Source organism: Gadus macrocephalus, chromosome 18 (genome assembly GCF_031168955.1).
Source record: "Gadus macrocephalus chromosome 18, ASM3116895v1".
Classification (NCBI taxonomy): domain Eukaryota; kingdom Metazoa; phylum Chordata; class Actinopteri; order Gadiformes; family Gadidae; genus Gadus; species Gadus macrocephalus.
The window spans coordinates 11,358,055-11,378,148 of NC_082399.1; the positions used below are offsets into that span (position 1 = coordinate 11,358,055).

Sequence of the window (20,094 nt, forward strand, 5' to 3'; positions counted from 1 at the left end):
CTTTAAGCAATCTACTATTATTTATATTTAGGCCTATTATATTTTGAGGGGTTTATTTGTTGTTTTTTATCCATGTTTTTAATGTGTATTTTAAGATACAAATTTGAGGAATATGTTTATATAGCTAGCCTGCTAGCTACCTCAGCCTCAAGTCTGACTGGACTCAAAACTCGATTGACTCCTGCCCTGCTGATTTGAGCCGGGCCATTTCTATCTTTTGGGGGGCCCTTTGTAATATCTTGCTTCAGGCCCTCTGTTTTGCAAAACTACGGTGGGGGGTTTCCGAACCAACAAGCAGGTCCATGCAGTAATTGACTTAAACAAGTCTGCGCAACCCTATAATGCTGAAGCTGGTGAGCTAGTCACAAGTTTTGGGGCAGTGGCTTCGGAGGGGGACTTGAAGGGAGGGTTTCTTAATTTTTCGGTTTGAAACTTTCAATATGTTGCTTGCTCTGGCTGGTTTCTCCAAGTCTCCCATTTTTTTTTTTTTTTTTGTGTAACTGGTGCTTTCACACATACTTTCTTAGCTTCCCTCCAAAGTATCAGCATCCGTAGTATAATTGTCATTGCCATGGCAGATATTGTTGACCTTGTTCTTAGTTCCCCCTTCTTTCATTCTTTCTTGCATGTTTCACCATAACATCATAAAGGCGCACACACACACACACACACACACACACACACACACACACACACACACACACACACACACACACACCTACACACACACACACACACACACACACACACACACACACTATATTTCCCGGAATATCGATCCCTATCCAAATCACACATGACACGTTCGAGGAAGTCTCCTGGAACATTGCAGGGAAAGACTGCATGTTTGAAAGGGGCTTATAGTCTGAACATGATTTAAACGAACAGACCAGAGATTTCCACTTAAATGACGTTTGATAAATAATTAAGAATTACTGAAATTACATGAATTTGGTCACAGTTTCATCAGCAGTTAATAATCATGTTTAAAAAATGTGTCCGCCTTTGTATTTTATTAATAAACCTTTTTCTAACAGAGATATCATAAAAGAAGAAACAAAGGTGTCGCTCTTAACAGTTATTGTAGGTCTGCTACATTCATGTCAGGTCACGGGTAATAGACTAAACTTGAATCAATAAACTAATGAATTTGAACCAGGGCATGGGTATAATGAGGATTTCACACATTGACCATGGACCCTCTTCATAGAACTCTCATAGCAGGGTAAACACAGGTCTAGCCCCCCGACATTAACATTGGGTAGCTAGGTAGGCAGTTATCTCATGGCTCTATGTGTGTTAAGCAAAAGTGCTTAGCTTTACCCTCTGCCACCTCAGGAGCGTTCATCTCCCATTAGAGGACCTCCCTAACATAAATCTAGATCATGTCATATCCCATCGGATTATCTCTCCTAACATAACATTACCCTAGATGTTTCCCTAGATTATTTTATATCTATCTATCTGTCTGTCTGTCTGTCTGTCTGTCTGTCTGTCTGTCTGTCTGTCTGTCTGTCTGTCTGTCTGTCTGTCTGTCTGTCTGTCTGTCTGTCTGTCTGTCTGTCTGTCTGTCTGTCTGTCTATCTAGAGAGATAGATAACATATATCAATATATCAAAGAAGAATCTATCAATAATCCATCATTATATAAATATATATACATTTGAGGCATTACGCTCAAATTTACTAGACATTTGTTCCAGTTCTGTCCCGTTGTAACAGTTCTGCCCAGTTGTAACCCTTCTGTCCAGTTGTGACAGTTCTGTCCAGTAGTATCAGTTAACAGATGTAGTAACAGTAGTAACAGTTCTGTCCCGTTGTAACAGTTCTGTCCAGTCGTAACAGTTCTGTCCAGTCATAACAGTTCTGCCCAGTCATAACAGTTCTGTCCAGAAGTAAGAGTTCTGTCCAGTAGTAAGAGTTCTGTCCAATCGTAACAGTTATGTCCAGTCGTAACCGTTCTGTCCAGTCGTAACCGTTCTGTCCAGTCGTAACCGTTCTGTGAAGTCGTAACCGTTATGTCCAGTCGTAACCGTTCTGTGAAGTCGTAACAGTTATGTCCAGTCGTAACCGTTCTGTGAAGTCGTAACCGTTATGTCCAGTCGTAACCGTTCTGTGAAGTCGTAACCGTTATGTCCAGTAAATACTCTGGTTTTAAACACTGAGGATCCAGGGGTGCAAGTGTCTTTCAATCCGTAGAGATATGAATCTGAGTTTATATTACGTCTATCAACTATTTGAACTCTCTTTGTAACATGTAAAAAAAAAAGACAATAACAAAATGAATGGATGGATTTCTGGAGTTGCTTAACAAGGCTTGGTGTGAACTAGCATGTATTGGAGTCACAGTGAAATCAAAACTAGATTCGTCTGCACCTATTCTCACTTCCTCACCTCGTCCGCAGTTTCACATAACCTCACCTAGTGTGATTTAAACAGAGAGCTCATGTATAGGGATGTGTACCAATACCCAGAACGCACGCAGATGGTTAGTCAAATTCACCAGAAGGCCGAGAGGGAAGAGGGTTCACCGTCTCTAGACCAAAGAGAAATAGGCTGAGTCATGACAAAACAGATAACATGCCTTTTGACAGCTTGGCCGGAACTGGGGAGTAACTGAAGCAAGAAACAAGAAAGAACGGGCTACAGAAAGATGAGGTTGGGTTGGGGTAAAGTACAGTAGGAGAAAACGAAACTGCATAAATAAATGAAAAGAAACACACATTTCAAGCTAAATAAATATCTGGTAAATGCACAGAATGTATGATTAGTATGCTGATATAGGCAGTAGGCTACAATTCAGCAGGCCTCAAATAAATTATTTCACAATTAATAAAAACCACTAGATGGCGTCAGACAGCACTTACTGTAGAGCACAGAGGACCCTTTAATATAAATATATATTTAATATCAAAACTACTCGATACATTCACTTTATCAAAGCTGTTCAGTTAGTCCACCAACATGACCTTTAATATTACATTTTTTGTTATCAGACACAACAGCTTTCCAACTTCATCTCATTCAACATCACTCAAACCGCTATGACTAAAGACCACCATCATTTATGAACCAATATGAACCAATATTTCCTGATGAGCACAGCGTGTTCCGTGAAGGCCTCGAGCAGCAGCGGGCCACAGATTGCTGCCTGCTCGTTGGCAAGGTGCTGTGCATGTGAGAGGTGCGGTGTGGAGGCGACCGGGTGTCGGGTGAGCAAGACGATGCGTTCGATGCGTAGCATGCAGATCACCACCACACACACACACACACACACACACACACACACACACACACACACACACACACACACACACACACACACACACACACACACACACACACACACACACAAACACGCGCACACACACACACACACACACACACACACACACACACACACACACACACACATACACACACACACACACACACACACACACACACACACACACACACACACACACACAAACACGCGCACACACACACACACACACACACACACACACACACACACACAAACACGCGCACACACACACACACACACACACACACACACACACACATACACACACACACACACACACACACACACAAAAGCATCACATTGAACGTTTTTTTATGTCTGATATGTATTGACTGAGCCAACGAAGAGTATTCTGTACAACTGTAACTGCCCACACCAATCACTTTATAACAACAAGTTTTACATACATTGAAGGAAGAATCACTAACAAGACGCAAGACTTGGGCTAGATATCTTATAAAAATGTACTGCACACATTTACTCAACAAAGTTCCTTTACTTTAGATGTAATTATCATAAAAGTATTTTATGTTTTGAGTAAATCTTCCAAATATCTGTTTTCAATATACAAGTTGTCTTTTCATGCTGAAAAAATCAATATGGGATGGGGTGCTGGATATGTCCACATGTCTCTCTGCCTGTCAGCTGCATCAATTATTCAGGATCCAGGATGTCCGTTTTAAAGAGTTGGTGGATCAATAGCGATCCTCCCCTTGAAAGGACACAAGAACCTTTCACCAATCAATAAATAAGCTGTCATCTCATGGGGGCTTTTTCCTTAGCCTGGCTTCAAAGGGTATCGATTATCAACGTTTGAATCACTAAAGCCACTTCCACATTTTTTATCTTCAAAGCAGTGCAAATGTAGTTCCTACTCGGACATACCATGTTACCATGTTTCCCCGTTGTCCTGGCCCAACCAGGCTCATTCAATCTGGCCGCCTAATCATCGTTCTGGCACAAATTGCCAGAACGCATCACCCAAGTGGGTGCTACACACTGGTGGTGGTTAGTGAGGTCTCCCCTTCACTGTAAAGCGTCTTTAAGCGTCTTTAAGAAAAGCGCTATAAAATTCAATCCCTTACTGTACGACATTTATGCTTATTGAAGTGTCTAGCTGGCAGTCAGTCTGTCTGGCCAGCTGCCCTGTAGAGAAACCACCTTCTCAGTATGAAGCATAAAAACACAACAGTTGTCGTCTTCCCAGTTTTACATGTAGAAATGTGAATAATACCTCCTTTCCTTTAAGGATGAAATCATGCTGCCAAGAACAATGGTTATTTGGGTTCCTATCCATGCATACCCTCTGAGTCCACACACTGGGATTCAAACCATTCTTTTTTGGTTGCTGTCTATCGGTTACCGACGGGATCCGCTACTAGAGCATACCATGACATCAGTTTGGTCCGACATTGTTTTTCAGTCAAACTGAAGTTTTTTTGGACTGTTGATTTTTCAGTTTAGCCAATGGTGATCCAAGCCCAGCTCAACTCACTGCCACCTCACCCTAACCCTAACCCTCCCGGCCGCGACTCCTTACAGGTAGACAACATTGGAGGACTGCAGTGTTCTGAAACCTCCTAGCCCTTGAGAAAAGGTATTATTCATGTGAATAATACACAGAATATTTTAATTATCTTTTATTTCAACATTATTCGATAAAACAAATACATATTCCACTTGTATTCCACATCCGACGGAGGGGGCAAATGTTCCTTCAGCGACAACCACTAGTGACCACCAAACGCGCGACCCCGTCCCCCGTTCCACCTCCGCCTCCCCCCCCCCTCAGATGGCGGTCTGCAGCTCCCCGTTGAGCAGTGCTGCATTGTGGGTGTCCAGGTTTGCGTTGTTGACCAGGATGTCGTGCACCATCCTGCTGCGGTCCGCGCGGCTGTCGCTGCGATCCATCTCGTCCAAGCCGCCCACCTTCCTCAGACACAGGACGTTCTGAAAGCTCTTCTTGAAGTTGTCCGACAGGAAGGCGTAGAGTATGGGGTTGGCACAGCTGTTGGCGTAGCCCAGCACCACCACAAAGTCGAAGGTGCTCTTCAGCGCCGAGGTGGGCTTGATCACGCTGGTGGCCGAGGTCACGTTGAAGACGTAGAAGGGAAGCCAGCAGAGGATGAAGACGGCCACCACGATGGACACCATGCGCGTCACTTTTCTCTCGGAGCGCCGACGCTTGCTGGAGCTGACCCGCATGCCCGATGACTTCACCTGACGGAGGAGACACGAGGATCAGCGACAGAGCTCGGAGAATGACCGACCAACGCCATCGAGGCTGATCCCGGCATGATCACTTCAGGCTGGGATTTCATTACGTTTCAAGGTCTAAAAAGCTTTTATGCAGAAACAGAGGAATAAACCGTAACACAGTGTCCCGAAGCGGTTCTCACCTTGACGATGATGAGCACGTAACACATGCAAATGACGATCAGAGGCAGGAAGAAACCGATGAAGAAAGTGTAGAACATGAAGGCCTTGTAATACACCTCCTGGGGCTCGGGCCACACGATCCCACACACGGGGACCTTGTCCAGGCCGCTGAAGATCATGGTGGGCAGGTTGACAAGCAGTGACACCCCCCACACGGTGAGGTTGATGAGCTTGGCGATGCGGGGTTTCCGCCATTTGGTGGACTTGATGGGGTGCACCACAGCGAGGTACCGGTCGATGCTCATTACCGTGAGGCAGAAGATGCTGGTGAACTGATTTAGGGCATCTGTAAGAGAAAGAGAGAGAGAGAGAGAGAGAGAGAGAGAGAGAGAGAGAGAGACAGAAAGAGAGAAAGTGTGAGTGCGGGGGATTGGACGGGAGTCAACAACCAAAACCAAAAATAGAGAAGGCACAGTAATGTATCTGTTATGATTCTGAATTAATAAATGTAGACAGACACACACACTCAAAACATTTGATTGCCTGACTGTCCGACTTTTAACACGGAACACATGTCAGTGCTTTCCAAAAAGTCACAAAATGTCCAAGGTTATTATTATTTATTTTTTCCGCTAGCACACACTCAGAGACACTCAGCCAACAACGCCATGAATCACACGGGAGACGTGACACAAGACAAAGACCTCGCGGAACCGATTGTTCCCTGCCCCTGACTCACCGACGGTCATGATGGCCCGGCACAGCGCCTCTCCGAAGGGCCAGTGCACCAGGGCCAGCTGCAGGGAGATGAAGGGCAGGCTCATCATGCACAGCACGTCGGCCACGGCCAGGTTCAGGATGTAGACGTTGGTCACCGTCTTCATCTTGGCGTAGCGCAGGATGACGTAGATGACCAGCGTGTTGCCGCACAGGCCCACCGCGCACACCACAAAGTAGACGAGGGTGATGACCACCGAGCTGGTCTTGTCCTGGTGGCTGCCCCGGCGGTCCGAGGTGTTCAGGAGGTCCAGGTCCGAGTCGTTCCACAGGAGGGGCTCTGGGAGGGAGAAGTTCAGGGGGTTGGGGGGCAGTGGCCACTGATCCATGGCGTCGGTGGGTTCCGCTGATGTTTGGTTGCGATGGAGAAAGTAGTACCGACTGAACGGTATATGGAAGAGGCTGGAGAAGGAGTATGTTTCGCTAGAAAAGGGGCTTTGTGAGTGTTTTAAAGCTTGGGAGTGATCATTTGATGTTGCGTCGTGCACTAATAATGATGTTCATCAAATTGTTGCAGACACATGGGTTGTCGATGTGATGATTGGGGAGGGGTCACCGCTGGGGATTGTGGGTAGCTGGAGAGGTCCAGTCTAGCGTTCTCCAGGTGCTTGGGTATGGGGGGACCTGGGGGCACCAGGGGGAACGGCGGACCAGGCAGAGCAGGGTCTTCTTGAAGGGTGAGAGCGAGTCAGTCCCCAATGTGTCACATCCTACCTCGGGTTATAGAAACATAGACAGAGAAGGACAAAGCTGGAGAGACAGAAAATAGAAGATAGAGGGAAAAACAGGAGAAATACGAGTTAAAATCAAAACATATTGTGGCAGACGCCAGGGAGGAGTGAGGGGAGGGGTAGGTCTGGCAACCTGCTGGCTCCACCCCCAAGCCATATATGGACTTCCTCCCGTTAACGAGGCAAGCCTGAGGATCGTTAACCAGGGGTGCTTGGGCTTAAGAGGGCTAGCAAACAGACATGTGGGGGGGGGGGGGGGAAGTTGGAAGAGGAGCTAGAGCTTGCGCTAGGGCTAGGGCTAGCACTAGCACAGCACAGCACAGCACAGCACAGGACAGGACAGGACAGGACAGGACAGGCAGGATCTGTGTGATCGCCTGGAAGCACGGAACGGCCTAAGGGAAAGAGATAGGTGGAAAGTGTTGGACTGGATCATAGAAGAGGTGGATGACCCTTTTCCCACCCGGGTTTTGGTTTACTAGGTAAATAAACCATTCTGCACTGGAACTGCTCTCTGTGTTGTGTCATTCAACTTGGTAGCGAGGAACCCCCCCCCCCCACACACACACACACAGTATATGTGACCACTCTCACACAAATGTGTTTATTATTTGTATTTAAAATGGATATTCTGCACTTCATTCGAATACCATAGCAACAAGTGGGAGACTGCACATACAGTATTGCACATGACTGCAATGTACGTCACCTATAATTTGCTCCTTATTTTCCTCCTATTCTGTTTCTATAGTCCTGTGCTACTCCTTTGTCCTCCTTCTCTTATCCCTCTATTTTGTCTCTATTTTACTTGCTCTTCTCGCCTCCTCGTTCTTTCAGCAACTTGTATCGTGGGATCCACAGTTGTTTGTGTGTGTGTTTGTGTGTGTATGTGTGTGGGTGTGAATGACTCTGTCATAATTGTTTGTGTATGTTTGTGTGACTATTAATGACAATGCAATCTCTGTGTGTGTGTGTATGTGCTTGTGTGCGCACGTGCATATGTGTGAGTGAGACTACGTGTACGGTTGTGTGTGCGCAGGTGCGCCTGCGTTTCAACCTGAATGTGTGTGTGTGTGTGTGTGTGTGTGTGTGTGTGTGTGTGTGTGTGTGTGTGTGTGTGTGTGTGTGTGTGTGTGGACAAGGGCTCGCTGTTGGACAGGGGTTCTCTGCAGTGGCAGACACATGTTTATTCAATTGATCCATGGAGCAAACAGCGATGAACCTGTGAATGACGCAGTGACCTCCCCTCCGTGACAGCTGGTCGGACAGGCCCGCACGCGCTATCGGGCGGCGCTTATTATTTAAGTGGCACCGTCGCGGGGGTCACGACTGAAATGAACAGCGCAGAGCCTGGAGATGTGTGTGAGTTTGTGTGCGAGAGAGAGAGAGAGAGAGAGAGAGAGAGAGAGAGAGAGAGAGAGAGAGGCGGGGGGGGGGGAGAAGCGGGGGGGAGACAGACAAATAGAAAGAGAGACGTATTCTTTGGAAGTCAGCGTGCATGTGGTCGGTGTTTCTGCCCTAAGGGAGGCAATCATTCCAAGCTCCCTGGTTTGATTTGCGTATTTGCCCTGTGTTTTCTAATTGGAAACTTGCAAAAACATGATTCCATAAAAGACCGGCAGGGGAGGACTAATTAAACAGTTTCAAATTAATTATTCTCTAATGAGCTGTGTTTCAGCTGAACTCATCAATTAAAGATTTCGTGACTGGAATTCTAGAACGCGTTTTTTCGTGCGCCTTTCCATAAAACGCGCGCGCTCTTAAAGGCGTTCTGTTTGCACCTGCGGGGATTACTATCCAACCTAGGCGTCCCGCTCGGGTTTAAAAACATAAAGTGACAGCATTTGCTCAACAGCATACGTGTAACATCAAAGGCAATGAGATTGCACGTTGCTCTAGTGACAAATGGGAATATGAGGCTAAATGCAGCCATGGAATGAACGCTGCGACATGCGAATAAGCATCTACCCAAACGGTTTAACATAAACAATCTAAGCAAATCAATTAAAAATAAAAATAAAGTCCATCCGACCACTTAGGCCTACTTACCTTTTAATCCAAAGCACCGTCGTCATTTGAAGTGCATCGTTCCTTTTTCGTGGTTATTTAACGTACTCGCAATCTCCACGCAGCCTCGTGTCCGCATTACCAAATCGAATGCGCTCCGCGCTTCCACCGTGTCCGCGTGCACCTGCCTTTTCCCGCTTACCCGCGGCGCTCGAGATGGGATGTAAAAGCTCCGCCGCCGAAATCCAATTGCGAGGCAATCACCGCCTACATGTACTGGGGAACTTTCTTATGAAATAAAACAACAATAAAACCACTCTTGTGCCGACGACCACTTGAGTGCAACCCCCAAAAAATGATCTTCACCGAATAACGGTGGAGGTGTCAGAGCGCGCGTTGGAAGAGAGAAACAGATAAACAGAGAGGGAGAGAAGGAGAGTTACATAGATAGAGACATGAAAGAGAGATCGATGGAGAGAGAAGAGAAAGATAATATATCAGTGGGAGTGAGAGAGAGGGAGAGCGAGGAAGGGAGAGTTACAGGGGGGGGGGGGGGGGATAAAGAGAGATAAAGAGAGTGAGGATAGTGAGGGAGAGAGAGGAAAGTAAATCAGAGAGAGAGAGTTACATGGAGATTGAGAGTGAAAGTACTGCAGAGGTGGTTCTGTAGCCTACCCTAACCCTTTACCCTAACTCGGTATCCTATACCCTAACTCTGTTCTAACCTAACCCTGTCCTTTACCTTAACCTGTACCCTAACTCTGTATTCTTTATCCAAACTCTGTAGGTTATCCCCTAACGCTGTATGCTAACTTTGTATCCTGTCCCCTAACTCTGTATCCGGCTGTACCCTAACTCTGTATCCTAACTCTGTTTCCTGTACCCTAACCCTGTATCCTAACCCTCTGAAAGGGAAAACAAGCGAAACACACTTGGAACTTCTCATTAAAACTCGTCTTTGTATTCATATTTATTCTGTTAACTCATCTATATTAATTCCCTCACTTCTTAATAAAACCATTTATCGTTTTTTAAATCAGTCACGGTTGAACCTTAAGTCTCGCCGTTCAGATCAACGTGTGAATAAAACAAGAAGAGTGGGGGCAGACAAACAAGACCCTGTGCGACCTTCTCACAACTTATCATCAGTCTGTTTGGTTTAAGGTAGAGGACTCATTAGCCGCCATGTTTATTTAAATCTGTAATCGCCCAGCTAAGCACATTTGTCGTGAGGCATTTTTTCATTATGATGGTTGATTACATACTGAATAAATCTTGCTAATTACGCAACCGACCATCCCTGTAAAAATCAAGGCAGTCTAGTGACAGTGTCATTTGTAATTACCCCAAGTAAAAAATAAACAACCCCCATGCTTTGTTCTATCTTGTTGAGTCATGATAAAGGGTAAACAGTATGATATTGTAAAGACATTAAACAGTAGTTTATCTAAATCTATGTCACACACACACACACACACACACACACACACACACACACACACACACACACACACACACACACACACACACACACACACACACACACACACACACACACACACACACATGCCTGCATATTTACAGTCCTGCCAACGCCGTCTAGTGCTGGCCTTGGGCCTGAAGGCAGAGTCAGTCAACATCACCCCAATCAGCCTTCAACTGCCCTGTGGAAAGTTTGAGATCAGAGATCAACTTAAAGCATAGAGATCATTAACACTGACCACACACACGCTCACGCACACACACACACACACACACACACACACACACACACACACACACACACACACACACACACACACACACACACACACATGAAAAGATAGACCCGAGCACACACACATGCATAAGCACACGCAGGCAGACAAATATTCACACACACACATTTGCTAAGCAAACACACACACACACACACACACACACACACACACACACACACACACACACACACACACACACACACACACACACACACACACACACACGTATGCATTCACGCAGCCATGCACACACACCCCTTTCAATACTAAGGTATTAATCACTTCTAGACATGTTGTTAACTTGGCCATGAATTTCACAACAGTCGATGACACAGTAACGGTCAGTGGACAATAACCCTCATAATAACCTTAACCCTTTGCATTCTCCATGCTTGCAATATTGGTTGTTTTTAACATTCTTCCTAGGGAAGGGATGCCCTTAAGGGACTATTCCAGGTCAATTTGTCATCTCTGCTGACCGTGAGAGAATGTGCAAAAGAGAATCTCCTTGGTCAAAGCAAGACCAACTCTCTCTCTCTCTCTCTCTCTCTCTCTCTCTCTCTCTCTCTCGTCAAAGTCTCTCTCTCTCTCCCTTTATCTTTCGCTCAAATCAAAGTCTCTCTCTCTCTCTCTCTCTCTCTCTCTCTCTCTCTCTCTCTCTCTCTCTCTCTCTCTCTCTCTCTCTCTCTCTCTCTCTCTCTCTCTCTCTCTCGCTCTCCTTCTCCCTTGCTTGGACACAGTTTTTTTATTTTTAAGGTTATGTTCTGCTCCCAGGGCTGCATGTATTTGGCTGCCTGTGGTCCTTCCAATTCTTTGGAATACAGTACAATTCTTGTATGTGTATAATACAATGCCCGCATGCGTCTACTCTATACACAGATAGATTTACTTTGATTTGGTTCACCTTCCCTTTAATGAGTGATGCCAATTGTTTAGGGCTCCCTTTTGTAAAACGTTGGTATGCTGTTGGTATTCTGTATCTGACATCTGTACGTTAAATCCTACAGAAGGCAGCACCTGAAAAGAGTGGAACCATACCACCAAATTCAATTTTACAAGTGTTTAATGCAATAAATGCTTAAATCTTTGACATGAGTTATTCCTGACCGAATACGACATAGAGGCAGACATAGTGGCCACATGGATAGCATTGCAAGGAAAAATATGTATTCTCAGGTCTTAGGCTAATCAATTCTGACCCCGAGCCTATCCAAGGAACTCTGGGTGGATCCTCCCGCCCCAATGAAGAAATCATTCCATTGTACGAGGTGAGATAAAGTATCGTCTGGGGATACGGGGGGGTTGATCTCAAAACATGTCAGTGGACACAGAGGGGGGTCCGGGGGAATGGAGCACTCTAACGTTCTCCCATCTCATCTCTCCCTTACAGACTACCACCACCTCAGCCTCCTGCGTGCCGACGCAGAGTTACCTACGGTGAGGTGAGGTCTATCTACCGCTGGCACTGACACCAACCATTTGCATCGCTGTCTGCGTTCACCAGCAGGGAGCCCTGTCATGTTCAGGGGAAAAATAAAACAAGAAAAGTGAGGGAGATATTGGTCCAAAGAGGCTAAGATGAGGTAAGAAGGTAAGAATACCTGAATTATCTTCTGTGATATCACACGGTGCTGATCACCATCGCTGGATCCCAGTGGTCACAGCTATCCTCCCATTAAAATCCATCCCTCTCTTTTGGGAGAGAACTTATCCACGCGTTGAGAGGTAATTATACGCCATTCAGCTCCCGCAGATCATCTAACCACTGGTCCCCCGCACCAGGCTTTCTGACCAGGGTGGCAGGTCCTCAATCCCTCCGTGACTGGCCCGCCTTCCCTTTCTTTAAAACTCATCACAAGACCTTTCTGTTTCAAGAAGTCTTCTCCTCTTCCACCACTGCATAGACCCTCTGTATGGATTATTTATTTCTATTTTTATTTGAGTTGTTGAACTTCTTGTTGTGCTGTCTTGCTCCGTGTGTGTTCATGGATCTGCAAAGCCACCTTGAGTGTGAGAAAGGCGCTAAATAAAATAAAATATTATTATTATATTAGTATTAATTATACAAAGGACCCAGAGAGTCAGGTGTTATGGGGCCTGTCCGCTGTCTACCTGTGAGGCATCCCTGTGCAAGATGCCCTCACAACCCCTACATGCTCCTGCATGAATTGTCTTTAAACTTCAGTCTTAAGTCGCTGTAGATACAAGAGTTTGCTAAACGACTGAACAGAAAGGACTACTTAATTAAAAAAGGAAAACGCGAATTCTCTTGTCACAGTTCACCAGACCAGGAGGTTAGGGAGGGAGGGCTGATTAGTGAAAACCTGACCGATGCATCCCCTTTCTAAAACAACATGTTTGCTCTTGATAGGCAAAATTCCATGAGGGGAGGACGTGTTGGGAATGAGTAATTAGGGCTTGGAGGGACTGACGACTGAGGCCGGCCTGATGCACTGGTCTGCGGTCTAGAGGTAACAACACGTCCAGAAGGCATTATACGCTACCTCCAGGGGCATCCATGGATTATCCCGGCTCACCTCCTGAGCCCTCTACAATTCATTCTCAGTGTTGGGGGTTTGGGGGGGGAGTGCACTGGGTCTGCCTAAGGCTAGCGAGGGAGAGGACAAGGACTTTATTTTTTTATTCCATGACAAGCGCTTTGAGAGATGGGCTTTATTAAGAAGAAGGTGAGTGTGTGTGTGTGTGTGTCGTGTCCCTTGACTGTCCTTCAAGGGCCAGGGAGTGAGTTAATTATTTTTTAGGGTCTTAGCCTTGCTGAGTGTGTGTATCCTAGGAGTGCTGGGACTAACAGCGAATTAAGATGCATTAAAGAGTTTGTCGGAGGTAAGTGGCATCAAGGATAGGGTTAGGGTTAGCCATACACACCCACCCTGACAACTACAACACCCATCTCTTTATTCCGTGCATTTAAAGTATCTGCTGGGGTTTTCTATACAACATTGCACACATATCGTCATAATGGGATTCCACCCTGACGGTTCATGCGGGCAACGTGAATCCCAACAGTCTTACCAGAACATCTTGTCGATGATGGCTTCCAAACAACACACATGTTGCGCTAAACACAGGGTTTAGACGCTAGGTCGTGATATTCCATCCCGTATTATCCCCCACCAGCATATTTTCCAATCCCTTCTGTCGGCATGTATGATTCTTTCCCCCTGGTTAGTCGGCAATGTCGTTATTCTCAGTAGCACCAACTAAATCTTGGCCGTGCTTGTTGTCGTCAGCCCTTTGGGTGTGTGGATCAACACAGTCCTTATCTGTATAGCATACCAAATGTCATTTTTTTGGGATAAAAATAAATTCATATATGTAGCACATTTTAGGTCCTGATTATTTATCATGTTAGAAAAATAACTGAGCGTGACGGTTCCCCCTTTATAAATTTACCATGTGCCACTATTCAGATTGAGCACATTGTCCACTCACATGAAAAAAAAATGGAGGTAGGAATTTAATCCAACCGACGGAACAGCCATCGATGCAACGTAGATCATACCGGCTCATACTTTTCAGTAAATTTAGAAAAATATATGGCAAAACTTATTCAACAAAGAGGAGATGAAAGAATATCAAGAGGTGGCAAACATATCTGATAAAAGTTCACACCAGGCATTTTTGAACTAAATCATAAGGTTCACAGGTTGAGATGCTCTGTTGTTAAGCAGTTTTTCGCAACACATTTCACACGTCAATATCAGAGCTCAGCCATGGTTCTTGATGGACTGGACCCTGCTGCCGCGGTGCATTGTGATGGATCAGAGGGAGGAGGAGGAGGAGGGTTTCAAAGGTTTCCCTCCTGCTGTTCAGTGAGTCTTGGGGCAATCTGTCCCTCTGTCATCATACCCATATGTTACAGCATACATGCATACTTTATAGCGTCGAATATAGAGTAGATTATAATAGTGTGGAGTAAAGTAGAACAGTAAGTAAAATAAAGTAAAGTAGACCTTTATGATACCAAATAAGGGGAAGATGTCATACGAATAGATGTTTTTAACTTGTTTGGTACACCAGTACTAAACCGATGCTTATGAATGCTTTATAGCACAGCTTATTTTAGGATTGCACTTTAAAACTAAATCTAATAGAAAGGCTGTTGCATGCGACCCCTGAGTGTACGGCTACACATATACTGGGGGTCTATATTATAGGGTGTAATGGTCATCTGTTCTTTGTTCACTACGTACACACCATCAGTGACATGAGCAGAGACATCGTTTTGATCTATGAAAAACGAATGCAGATATTTTGTGTATTCATTTGTATTTCTCCTGTATAAACAAGTGACCCGCCGCCAGAAATAAGGACACCCATCTGAAACATCAGCATATCTTACAAAGCACCTTGTGACCCGAGGAGTGGAGGGGAATTTGCATATGTCCGTGTTGCAGTAAAGTTGCGGTACTGTGAAGGAGCATATTTGCTAAATAGTTAAAGTTATAGTTTCTAGAATGCTAATAAGATTATTTTTTGGGCAAATTATGTTGTCATGTCATGGGCAAGCTCCCAAAAAGACATCACATGAAAAACACGATTTTGGGCTGCTTTTATTTTATCGTTTTTTTGTGCTTGCCTTTGGCAGCATTTCATCACTCTGACCCCATAATTTTGCTGGCTAACTTTCCAAGTAAACAAACATGAAGCCAATCATTTGTATTGTTTGATGCAAATGGTGCTTCCTTATTAAAATGTAACGTGTGTGTGCATGAGTGCGTTCATTTGTAGCATTTCAACATCATTTAAAAAAGTGATCTGACTGAACATTCTTGATGTTTTATTTATATCGACGTCCCTTTTCAAACATTGTGCTTGATTTCTTTTTCAGGGAGCCAGAGAGACATCTTTCTAGTGCTCACTCATAACAGCTCTCCTATATAAAGCTACTGATAATAGACTATTGTGGTGAAATAATACTCATAAGTACTGAGTATAAATGCTGGCCTGAGTCAGAGCATCTGGAAGTCAATGGAAATTCAATCAACAACCTTACAACCAAAGAAACGTAGCAGTTCCACATCTGAATATGCATGATATAAATGTTCTGGTCACCTAAATATAAACAGGGCAACGTGTTTTCTGAATGTTATTTCTGAATGTGATTTCTGAATGGTCTGAACAAACAGAAAAGATTACATATGGTATCATAAGGTCAACTGTGTCACAGGTGTCTCAGAGTCATTACACCAATTTCTGGTCTGCTCCTTGTATGCACCTGGGCAAGGGTGGTCTTTCTTTATTAGTTTAGGCTCCGCCCCTCGCCCTGGTCCATGAACACAGCAGGCCAATAATTAGTGTTATGAGACACAGCTGTGTTTATCACACAGCAATGCCTCTCTTAAAAGCCAGCCGTTTCATTTGAGGTATGTTATAATGGTATAGCAGTGTTGGGGCATGACAAATAGGCTAATGTTTGTGATTGGCAAGGCTTATTATTTTAGCCCTATTGGTTAATCAGCTGTGAGGTCACTCCTACTTATAGATATCCTGCATTAATTACACCCAGTTACGGATAGAGGCCTTGTTTTAATATGCGAGTATCTGCAGATTGACTTTTGTCTTCACTTTGACTATGCACACTTAATGCTAAAAACACTTAATCAAATTACGGATTTGGATAACCAGGGTCTATAAAGACATGAGGGCAAACCCAACGTGAGATGAGTTTAGGACACTGGTGGTGATTCACTACCAGCAGGTCTACCATAATGATAATGTGCATTGAATGTTTGTGTTTATTTGTGTATCATTGCAAAGCACTTGCTCGAATTTCCTTCATTAAAGGCCCATTCTTCCAAGCTAAATGTAATTTCACATTGAACGCGATTGTTCGTTGCATTTTTTCCCAAGCCAATAAAATAATTACAAATCATACTCATACGATTGATTTATGACTTTGCAGCACATTTTCTAAATGTGATGTCAAACCGATGAAGAAGTTTCCTTCATTTGCGTGGGTTTGGTCTATTTACATGTGCTTTCTGAAGGTGCAATGCGTCGTGTTGAAATTGATGAAGATGTTTTTCTCATTTGCATGTCCTTTTTTTATGATGCGGTGCAACTAAAGGTACTCAGGGCCGACGTATTGCCTGATGTTTCATGTTATTATGGCTGGGGGGGTTGGGGGGCCCGTTACTTCACAGGTAAGCACAAAGAAGAACAAAGACATCGTCTTTGATCAAAGCAGTTTCTTTTTTGTATTGTTTTTTACCCTTTCTTTTAGGTTTCCCATTATCTTTGGTCTTTCATCCAATATACCCAATTATAAACCCATTATTAAAAAAAATACCTGTTTCGGCTACTTGCTACTCGTTACAGAGTGTAAACACAAAAACATTTAATACACCATTATCTTGAACTACGATTGGCCATTTGCCCAGTCTAACTAACCTAACAACCTGGGAGCCCAGGACTTAGTGTTAACTGTTATTATAAACCGAACGCTAAAGCCAAGAGAAGGGAAGTTGTGTCAGTACACCACGTCAGGACATCGACGGGGATTAGGGGCTGAGACGCTGGTCTGGTCCATCAGCGTCTTGGATTGTCTTTAATCCAGCCCTGATTTGATCCGCCCAACCAAAAAGTTAATTACACAGCGCAACGCTCAGCAGTAGGAACTCTGTAAAAGTCAGTAGCGTTCCGGGTTCAACCATTGTTCTCTTCCCCAGACCAGCTGAAACGGGTTGCATTCATTCCGCAATCGTCCTTTACTGTCGATTATTGCACGTTAGTTAGGCTATTAGGAAGCCTATATCTCTCCTAGAGGAGGTTAGTATGGCTAGTACAGAGACAGAACAATTACAGTTTTTCTCGATTGTATACACACGAAAAATGGAACTATGCACACAATTCTGAAAACTTGAAGCTGATGTATCAACTGCAAGACTGCAGACTGCTAAACTAGAGAGAGATATTCATTCGATAGCTGTGTTTATTGTTCGGCGGAAAAAAACAGTTTTGAGAAGAATTTGTGTCGTTTTGACAAAATGATTAACTCTTCTCAGGTTTGTGTTTAGAGTTTTGAGAAATTGAGCTATCGTTTTAGAAAAAGTGTTTAAACGATTGAGAAAAACTGTAATTAATTTGCCTTTATCTCTTTGTTTCAAAATATTCGTCTGAACACACACACACACACACACACACACACACACACACACACACACACACACACACAGTATTCTGTCTCTCTTCTCTCTGGGGGACATTCATGTGCTCCTGTGTGTGTGGGGGGGGGGGCGGGGGGCTATGCAGGAGTTTGCAGCTGGTCTTCATCACTCTTTCAGGACGACTAGCTGGTCTTCATCTCTCTTCAAGGACCACTACCATGAAATAACACTGGCTTATTTAGAGCCTTTTCACACACACACACACACACGCACACACACACACACACACACACATACACGCACACACACACACACACACACACACACACACACACACACACACACACACACACACACACACACACACACACATACACACATTAGACACTATACACACACAGTGTTCCCCTTCAACATTGAAGCAAATAGCGATACACAGGCAATGCTACATGAAGACACACACACATGCACGCATACCCCCCACCCCCACGCACACACACACACACACACACACACACACACACACACACACACACACACACACACACACACACACACACACACACACACACACACACACACACACACACACACACACACGTGTGTGTGTGTGTGTGTGTGTGTGTGTGCGTGTGTGTGTGTGTGTGTGTGTGTGTGTGTGTGTGTGTGTGTGTGTGTGTGTGTGTGTGTGTGTGTGTGCGTGTTAATGGACCCTCTGCTCCGCTGACCCCTTGGTGGACCTGTGTGAGCAGCCTGTCACATTAGGACATTGCTGAGAAAACATGCCCCGATCGCCCCCCGCAGCCCTGGCACCGCTCATCAAGCACACTGGTACAGAGAGAGAGAGAGAGAGAGAGAGAGAGAGAGAGAGAGAGAGAGAGAGAGAGAGAGAGAGAGAGAGAGAGAGAGCTGTTGGGATTGAGAAAGTTGGAAAGAGGGTGATAGGTTTTTGGAGAGGGGGATAAAGAAGTGGGGAAGGTAGGGGGAAGAGTTGGGATGCAGGAAGGGAGGGAGGGAAGTAAGAGTTAAGGATTGAGAGGAAGAAGGGATTAGGATGACCACGGTGTCACTGACTTGTAACTCAAACCGTGACCTTTGACCTGTGTTGCGTATGTTATTTGGGCTCCATGCCTAAAGAGCCCACTCGTTATTTAAATCAGGGGATGAGGGAATCCGCTGATGGAACGTCCTGTCATAACATGCCCGACCGCAAGGTATCGGGTGGAAACACGACCAAATTTGGGACAGATTTCCAAACCAGCCAAACAAAGTCCTTTTTCGGTTAAGGTGACACAGGCTTTACGAGCAGCTTTAAAAACAACATGGCGGTCAGACACAAGCAGATCCGATGTCCCACCGAGCCGCCATGACGCCCAAAGCCCCCCTCCCCTACTGCGTTTAACAGCGTGTTTATGGGTATAGCTCCTCTTGGACGCAGGACTCCCACTAGAAACTCTGGTTTTATGAGTAGAAGTTGTCACCGAAGTGCTGTTTTTACGTTGTTCCTGTGAGGGGGGTTGCAGTCTGGAATCCGAGTCTGTCCCGTTCAAATTCGTGATTTATGAGAACATGGAGGCATTTTTAAGTTTAATCGTTTTTTCAAATGTTTTTCTTTTATGAGGCTTTTGGGGGAGAATGTGCATACTAGTGAAATAATCGAAACAATTTACAGTAAAAAAAAGTACACTCCAGTTGTAGTCGGCTATATGTCAACGATTTTTGAAGGATTTATATATGTATATATATAAAATATACCAAATGTATTTTATGTAAGCTTTTCCAGCTCAAAGACCATCCAATAAATAGCCACATTGGTGTCTTAAATTTTGATTCAAATTGATAATCACTCACACACATAAAAATTGACAGAAAAAATAGACACTCCAATGCATTTCGAGTAGCAGTTTTCATGCTTTTATATACTTTTTTAACATTTTAAACACAAGTAAACGCAAATAAAAAAAGTATGATATTGATAAATGTTTTTCAAATAACACATGAAC

General features: G+C 44.5%; 1 protein-coding gene across 1 annotated transcript; it reads right to left on the reverse strand.

Moving 5' to 3' along the window:
* Positions 1-4,274: 4,274 nt before the first annotated feature.
* On the reverse strand, positions 4,275-9,684 carry LOC132446299 (somatostatin receptor type 2-like). The gene is made up of 4 exons (XM_060036519.1): positions 9,244-9,684; positions 6,426-7,213; positions 5,707-6,032; positions 4,275-5,527 (listed from the first exon to the last, which is right to left on the reverse strand). The coding sequence occupies exons 2-4, from the start codon at positions 6,790-6,792 to the stop codon at positions 5,096-5,098; spliced, it is 1,125 nt and encodes a 374-aa protein (XP_059892502.1). The 5' UTR covers positions 6,793-7,213; positions 9,244-9,684; the 3' UTR covers positions 4,275-5,095.
* Between the last annotated feature and the right edge of the window lie 10,410 nt (positions 9,685-20,094).